The sequence below is a fragment of the Orycteropus afer genome, unplaced genomic scaffold (assembly GCF_000298275.1).
Source record: "Orycteropus afer afer isolate SDZICR_OR568_19922 unplaced genomic scaffold, OryAfe1.0 scaffold00363, whole genome shotgun sequence".
Lineage (NCBI taxonomy): Eukaryota > Metazoa > Chordata > Mammalia > Tubulidentata > Orycteropodidae > Orycteropus > Orycteropus afer.
In genome coordinates this window covers 2,211,746-2,220,538 of record NW_006921950.1, presented here as the reverse complement: position 1 = coordinate 2,220,538, position 8,793 = coordinate 2,211,746, and the positions used below count along the sequence as shown (strand labels likewise).

General features: G+C 37.8%; 1 protein-coding gene across 1 annotated transcript in view; it reads left to right on the top strand.

Annotated features, from left to right (window-relative positions):
* Nucleotides 1–8,793, top strand: part of SLC9A9 (solute carrier family 9 member A9) — a 1,057,350-nt gene that overhangs the window by 285,172 nt on the left and 763,385 nt on the right. Inside the window, exon 5 of the mRNA XM_007952889.1 lies at nt 2,650–2,765. Within this exon, the coding sequence (XP_007951080.1) occupies nt 2,650–2,765 (116 nt within the window). The remainder of the gene's footprint in view (nt 1–2,649; nt 2,766–8,793) is intronic.

The window sequence follows — 8,793 nt, the reverse complement described above, 5'->3', positions numbered from 1 at the left end:
ATATATATATACTCATATATATATACACACATATATATACACACATATATATACATATATATATATATATAATTTTTTTATATTGCCCAATTGAGTGGCTTCTACTCAATATGGAGCATTTTAATTTTCTGAGACTCAGATTCTAACCTGTAAAGTTAACTAACAGATATGGAATTTAGAAAAATATAGTCATAGATCATAACGTTTATATCTATCACAGAACCTGTTGATGTGAAGTAAATGAAATGTATTTCAAATGAGAAAGGACTCTGGATAGGTTGTTCAACATTGGGAGAGGCCTACAGGCTAACTATCCAGGAAAGTGCTGAAGACCACTTCTGGTCCTGAACCTCCCAGTGTTGCTTAAACCTGAAGATTCTAATTCAGAGAGTGATGTGGATAGTGGGTATAATTCAAATTTGTGATATTTTATATTGCTGTGTTTCCTGTTACAATGCATACTTTGTGAAGGTAGAAATGTTTGTTTTGTTCACTGGTGTACATTAAGCACCTAGCACAGAACCTGACACGTAGTAGGGGCTCAATAATAAGTAACTTTTGAATGAATGAATAAAGCTGAATGCAGCTACCCTATACCTGCCAAGAGACTGAACACCTAGACACCAGACAGAGTGTCCTTCCCTGGATAAATGTGGATAAGCCTGCCATGAATGAGTCCTATAATTTTTAATGACACTTATGTGGTTTAAAATCAGAAAAGGAGTGTGTCAACGTTGTATTCTCTCACCATACTTGTTTTATATATATGTTGAGCAAATAATCTGAGAAGCTGGACTTTGTGAAGAGGAACATAGAATAAGTATTGGAGGAAGACTCATTAACAACCTACAATATGCAGACCACACAACCTTGCTTGCTGAAAGTAAAGATGACTTGAAGCACTTACTGATGAAGATTAAAGACTGCAGTCTGCAGTATGGATTATACTTCAACATAAAGAAAATTAAAATCCTCACAACTGGACCATAATAAATGGAGAAAAGTTTGAAATTGTCAAAGATTTCATTTTATTTGGATCCACAATCAACACCAATGGAAACAAGAGTCAAGAAATCAGATGATGTATTACACTGGGCAAATCTGCTGCAAAAGACCTCTTTCAAGTGCTGAAGAGCAAAGATGTCTGTCTGAAGACTAAGGTGTGCCTAACTCAAGCAACGGTGTTTTCTGTCACTTCGTATGCATGTGAAAGCTGGACAGTGAATAAGGAAGACCTAAGGAGAGTTGATGCTTTTGAGTTATGGTGTTGGTGAAGAATGCTGAAAGTACCATGAACTGCTGGAAAAACTAACAGATCTGTCCCAAAGAAGTGCAGCCAGAATGCTCCTTGGAAGCGAGAATGGGCAGATTTCATCTCACATGCTTTGGTTATGTTGTCAGAAGGAACCATTCTCTGGAGAAGGATGTCATGTTTGGTAAAGTGGAGGATCACTGAAGAAGGGGAAGGCCCTCAATGAGATGGATTGACACAGTGGCTGCAACTATAGGCTCAGGTGTAGCTAGGATTGTGAGGCTGGTGCAGGGTGGGACTATGTTTCATTCTGTTGTACACAGGGTTGCTATGAGTCAGAGCCAACTCAATGGCACCTAACAACAACAACACTATAGTCACAAACGAAGTCCCTGGGTGGCTCAAACTGTTGATTTCTGGACTAGTAAACAAAGGTTGACAATTTGAACCCACCCAGCAGCATCTCAGAAGAAATGCCACCAATTTGCTTCCAATAGGTCACAGCCTTGAAATTCCTGTGCACATGTGGGGTCATCATGGGTGAGAATCTAACTCTATGACAACTGGTGAAAAATAGTCACAATTACAGAGTGCTTATATTGTGGTCTAGTTCACCAATCTCTACATATCCTAGGATTTTAACAAAAGTAATCAATTAAATGATTAAATACAATTTAAAAGTTATAAGGTGACAAATCATCACAAAAGCAAACATGTTGTGTTCCATGATGTGGGATAGTAAGGTTAGAAACCTTTTATAATATTCATGAAAAGAACAGCTTTTCTTGCAAGATCAAAATGTAACTGTTTCAAAATTCATTTTCAACAGAGTGTGAAGGTACATGTTTCATAACCTAAGGGTAATTCTCTACCCAGTGTGGATGTCTCCTGATACCAGCAGTAGTACAAACTCATCTTTTGTTTAGTGACTGGTTGACTGAGTGCCCTGTGAGTGGCCAATATCCTTCTCACCACAGTGACAGACTAGAAATTTGAATCCTTTCAGACACCCCAGCAGGCAAAACAACAGAAACTGAAAGCCAATCCATTTACAGATGTCAACATAGTTGCGGTATTTGTGAACACGCTCAGCTTTGCCACACTTGACAGATTTTTGTTTTTATATTCTTGAGGCTTACCTTATTTTCATTGAAATATGCTATCAAGTGTTCTATGACCTTTTGCCAAGTTATATTTGGTAAAAGTGTCTTCCTTAATAATCAAAAGTTTGAAACATAGTGTACTGAGAGCTAGAATGGTGGTAAATTGGCAGGATGGTGGTAATTTATTTGTGCATGGTGCTTATTCAGGATGCACCTGAGCATGTTAGTTACCAGAGCATGGGTATACACAGCATTCACCTTGATGTTTAAAGACCTTATTACTCTCTTCCACAGGTTAATTATGTATGGTTTTGTGAAGGCTATGATATATGCTGGACAGCTGAAAAACGGAGACTTTCATTTCACTGACTGCTTGTTTTTTGGTTCACTGATGTCTGCTACAGATCCAGGTAATTGTTCAAATAATATATTTTCTTCTCAGGTATCAAACAGTTCAATTGAATTTTTCACTAACGATCATCACTTGACTCTACATAATAATTCCTTATGCTTTTTGACTTGCAGTTGACACATCTGTTAGTGATTATCAATGAATGAAATAGGTGAATATTTTCTCAAGCTTTGCATCCGAAAGCAATTTCAGTTGTGGGAAAGAGTTTTAAAGTCTTTATAGTTTATTCTCTAGAATATATAACTCTTTTACGCTATACTTCTTACCTTTTCTCCATATTTTACCTCCTTTCAAAAATGATCTATTGAATTAAATGGTGAACAAAGAAGATTTTAAAAAATCATTTGGTATGGAACATATGCATATGTGCAGACGTTGGGAGAATAGTAAAATGAACTCCCATCTACTGCCAAAAATATTATCTATAGCTCTGGTGGCATGATGCCTAAGGCACTTGACTGCAAGACAGAAGGCTGGTGGTTCAAACCCACAGCCACTCCTCAGAAGGAAGGTTGGGCAATCTACTTCCATAGTGATGCCACCTCAGAAACCCAAGGAGGGGCATTATGAGTCAGATCTGACTCAATGGCAGTGAGTTTGGTTTGTTTTTTTGGTTTATACCTCTCCTACTCCCCATCTCAGGTTTATGTTAAAGCAAATTTCAGATATCATTTTATTTGCAAATACTTTGAAAAATGACCATTGTCATCATAAAACATAGAAATATTAATGATACATCTTTAATATTTTCAAAGATCTACTCAATTTCCCAAATTATCTTAGTATTATCATTATCCATATTCTGATCTTTATCTATATCCTTATGGTTATCATTATCAATTTGTATTATATTTGTATTGTATTATAGCTTGCACAGATAAGGATCCAAACAAGAGCTTCACATTACAATTGATCGATACATCTGTTGAGTCTCTTTTACCCATTTTTTTTCTATTTTTCTTTCCATTTATTTGTTGAAAAAAAAAAAGAGCTAATTTGTCTTGTGGTTGAATTAAATGTGGCTCTTTAATATATTCTCCTATGCCCTGTATTTCTTGTAAACTGGTGGTTAGATCTTAATCAGACTAAATTTTCATTGCTTTGGCAAGTTTAAAAGTGGTGTCATAGACCTTCTATTGCATCACATCAGGGAGCACAATGTCTGATTGACTCTTATCAGTTGTTATCAATTCCAACTCATGGCAACCCCATATATATATCAAAGTAGAATTATGCTCCATGGGGTTCTCAGTGACTCATTTTTCAGACATAGATTGTCAGCCTTTTCTTCCAGTGTGCTTTGGGTGGACTTGAACCTTTTGGTTAGCAGGCAAGCTGTTAACCATTTGCACTACCAGAGACAGGTTGATTCTTGGTGAGCAGTGATTCATTTGCTCACCTATCCATCACATTATTGAACTGCTATTTCAGCAAAAACAACCAGAACACACTTGCAGTTGAACAAGGTGGACTTAATGACATGTTGCAGAGATGGAGAATTCACCCTGTGGGGACCATGGGATATCACAGTGAGAGAGTATTAGAACTTAATATAGGGTTTGGCTTGTGTTTAGTGATTTTAGGGAGAGCTTAGGGAATCGAGTGGCATAGTGCCTAAGGCATTTGACTGCTAACCAGAAGTCTGGTGGTTCAAATCCACCAGCCACTCCTCAAAACAAAGGTTGGGCAATCTACTTCCGTAGTGATACTTCCTCAGAAACCCAAGGAGGGGTCGCTATGAGTTGAAACTTGACAGCAGTCAGTCTGGTTTGGTTTGGATTCAGAATAAAGGTTATACTCCAGATTAGACACTATCCAGAAGTAGAGGTAATTCCACAATTGGGCATCTCAGTGTTGTTATTGGGTACTGTTGAGTCGATGCTAACTCATAGAACCCCATGTGATGGAGTAGAATTACCCCATAGTTTTCTTGGTTATAATTTTTGCAGAAGCAGATCACCAATGTTTTTCTTGGAGAGCAGCTGGGTGGGTTTGAACTGCCAAGATTTTGGTTGCCAGCTGAGCACTTAACCATTGCCTATCAAAACCAACCAAACCAAACTCACTGCCATTGAGTCGGATCCAAGTCATAGCGACCCCTCCTTGGATTTCCATGGTGGTATCACTATGGAAGTAGATTGACCCATCTTCCTTCTGAGGATTGGCTGGTGGGTTTCAACCGCCAGCCTTCTGGTTAGCAGTCAAATGCCTTAGGCACTGTGCTACCAGAGCTCCCTATTGCCCACCAGGGTTCTTTTATTGGCCATACTAGTAAATCTTACCTAGAAGAAGACTAGATGGAGCCTAAATTCATGGTTAGTAAGGGAGCAGTGGTCATTTTTATTAGCTGGAAGAGAGGGTTATTTGGTCAATTTTGTGGTTTGGACAATGTTCATTATTTATGTTTAGACATGATTACACAGTAGTCTTGTTATTGTTTTAAATCATCATGGTCACAATCGGACTTTGTCTTAAGTTTATCTTCCACGAAATTGTTTGTGTTCAATAGCAGAACACCAAATGTCAGGGGCTGCTTTTCTTTTTCTTAGAATGGCCCTCCTATTATCAGCAATATTGATGTCACCTGATGGCTTCTTATAAACGTAGACTCTCAAGCTCCATCTCAAACTTAACCTAATTCTGGAGTTTAACAATATACTCAGGTGATTCATATGCACACAGAAGTTTGAGAAACACTACATTCTAGAGTTCCTCATTTTACTTACTGGTGACCATGGGTGGTCACTGCCTAGAATAGTATTTAATAGTGATCACAAAGTAGTGGTATGCCATTTCTACCCTACATTTAGCATTTATTAGTTGGTACTCTTCTATAATACCTGTGTCTTAAAACTTCCAAATTGTAAGAATACACTGCTGTTTGGTAAGGCCATCTCATTTATGGTATATTCTTGTCAGAGCAGCACTAGGAGGCCAGAACATAAGGTCACAGTCACTGTCACCATCACCACCATAACTGTAACTAGCTGAGGTAAGTGTAATGAAGGTCACTGTCAGCGTGACCAGGGTTACTGGTTTTTTCTTATATAAACAGGAGTATCTATGTTTAAATTTTTGAGAGACGACCAAACTCTTTCCACAGTTGCTGTAATATTTTACATATCCACTAGCAACGTATAAAAGTTCCAATTTTTCCAACATCCTTACCTACACTTGTTATTTTTCATTTTTTCTGATACTAGCCATCTTAGTGGTTATGAAGTGATATCTCATTATGGTTTTGATTTTCATTTTCCTATTAACTAAGTACCTTAAATATCTTTTCATGCTTTTATCGGCCATTTGTATATCTTTGGAGAAATATTTGGTCAAGTCCTTTGACTATTTTTTGATGTATTGTCTTTTTGTTGAGTTGTAAGAGTTCTATATATAGTTGAGATGTTAAACCTTTATCAAATGTATGGTTCTCAAACATTTTTTCACATTCTGCAGATTGTCTCTTTACTTTCTTAATAAAGTCCTTTGATTTACAGAAGTTTTTAATTTTGATGATGTCAAATTTATGAAATTTTATTTTGTTGTTCATACTTTAGTTGTGATATCTAATAACTGGTAGCTCAAAAACTGGATTCTGAATCATTAATGTTCTGTTTTACTTTAAGAATTTTATGTTTTTCAGTTCTTATACGTAGGTTGTTGATGTATTTTGAATTAACTTGAATATACAGTATGAGGAATGGGTCCAGCTTCATTCTTTCTTACATAGAGATACAAATTATCCCAGGACCATTTGTTGAAGAGACTATTCTCTATACTCTTTGAATGGACTTGATGCCCTTGTAAAAATCAGTTAGCTGTAAATGTATGAGTTTATTTCTCAACTCTCAATTCTGTTCCATTGGTCTATATATCTATACTTTTCCAGTACCACACTGTTTGGATTACTGTAGATTTATAGTATGTTTTGAAATAAAGATGTGAGCCCCTACTTTGTTCTTCTTTTTAAAGATTGTTTTGGGTTTTGGGTGTTGTCATTATTCTTTCTGATAATAAAAATATTTCATCTTTGGCAAGGGCAATCTCTTTATGTCTCCTACATCTTTCTGACATAATCTTTGATATGTTTCTTGCTTTTGGTAGAACTAGATATATGAACTTGAACTAGATATATGAACTTTATCTTGCATATTTACTGCCTTTGACAGAGAATCAGTCATTTCTTCATGGAATCTTGGCCTTTCTTTTTTTTTTTTTTTTTTAATTGTCATTTGGGTGAAAATTTACAGAGCAAATTCACTTTCCATAAAACAATTCACATACACTTTGTCTCATGGCATTGACCACAATTTACCACAATGCAACCGCTCCCCTCCCACTTCCTCCCGATAATTACCTCTTCCCTGTGTCCATCCCTCCATGCCCTCCTGCCCCCTGATCTGTCTTCCTGTTCTCTCCCAAAGTTCTCTCCATGATTGTTCTCACCAAGCAGTGTATCTACCTCAGGTAAATGTTCAACTCATATGCGTATCTTTTGCTTGGCTGGAAGCCACATGTGTGGGTCCAATTCCAGACATGAAGGGCAGCTAAGGGCCATAGTCTCAGTGGTTCCACCAGGCTCTATCTGACCAGCAAACCTGGTCTCCCCCCTTTTTATTTTCTCCAAATGATTTTGAGTTTTGTTCCACATTGTTCTCCCTCTCTCTCCAGGATCTCCTACATAGATTCCCTTCCAAGTGGTTGACATTGGTACCTGGGCACCACCTAGTTCTTCTGGTCTCATAGTCATATAGGCTGCAGATTGGATGGTGTACCAGTCACTAGGACTGATTTTATCCATGAATTTTTTGTTTTCTTCATTCTTCTTTGCTCTGGATGAGGAGAGAACCATCATTGCATCTAGATGGCAGCTTGCAAGCTTTTAAGATCCCAGTCACTACTTGCCAAATTAGGAGGTGGAACAGTGTTTTGTGTAGTATGTTATGCCAATTGAGCTTGATGTTCCCTGCGACTATGGTCCCGAGCCCACAGGTTCAACTGTTCGATCCCTCTGGGTAGGGGGCTGTGACCAAGCAGTGACTACAACCTTGCCTCTTGTTAGCTCTACTATACACCTGGGAATTCAGAACTTACACATAAACTTATAGGACCATTGTCTGCCAACCCTACACATGTTCTTGGGTACCCTCCCCACTTCATAGACATACCTACTAGTTCAGCCTGTCCACCCATCTATCCAACCATCTACCCATGTTTGCCTTCACTGACAATGCAGTACTGTATGTGCAAAAGGGTTCATCTTTCTTGTCTGTACCTCCCATGAACCTCTCTATGTCTTTCTCATCCTCAATGCCACCATATTGATCACTCACATTTGGTACATTGCCCTTCTCTTCACCCAAATCAATCCTTATCTCTATCTTACAGTATTACCTACCCTACCCTACCCTCCCACCCCTGGTAACCAACAAAAGAAATTTCCTTGAATAGATAAACCTTTCCTTGACATTTACAATAACAGACTAATATGATATTTGTCCTTTTGTGATTGACTTATTTCACTCAGCATAATGTCCTCCAAGTTCTTCCATGTTATGTGGTGTTTTGCAGATTCCACATTATTCTTTTGGGTTGCATAGTATTCCATAGTGTATATGTACCATAGTTCGGTTTTCCATTCCTCAGTTGATGGACACCTAGGCTGTTTCCATCTTTTGACTATTGTGAATAGTGCTACGATGAACATGATTGTGCATATGTCTGTTTTTATCATGGCTCTCACTTCTTTAGGATATATACCGAGTAATGGAATGGCTAGGTCAAATGGTATTTCTAATTCCAACTTTTGAAGGAATCGCCATACTGCTTTCCACAATGATTGTACCATTTTACAGTCCCAACAGCAGTGTATCAGAGTCCCAATCTCTCCACATCCTTGCCAGCATTTGTTATTTTCTGTCTTGTTGAACTTTGCTACTAGTGCTGGAACAAGATGGTATCTTGTTGTTTTGATCTGCAACTCTCTTATAGCTAATGATCATGAGCATTTCTTCATATGTTTGTTGGCC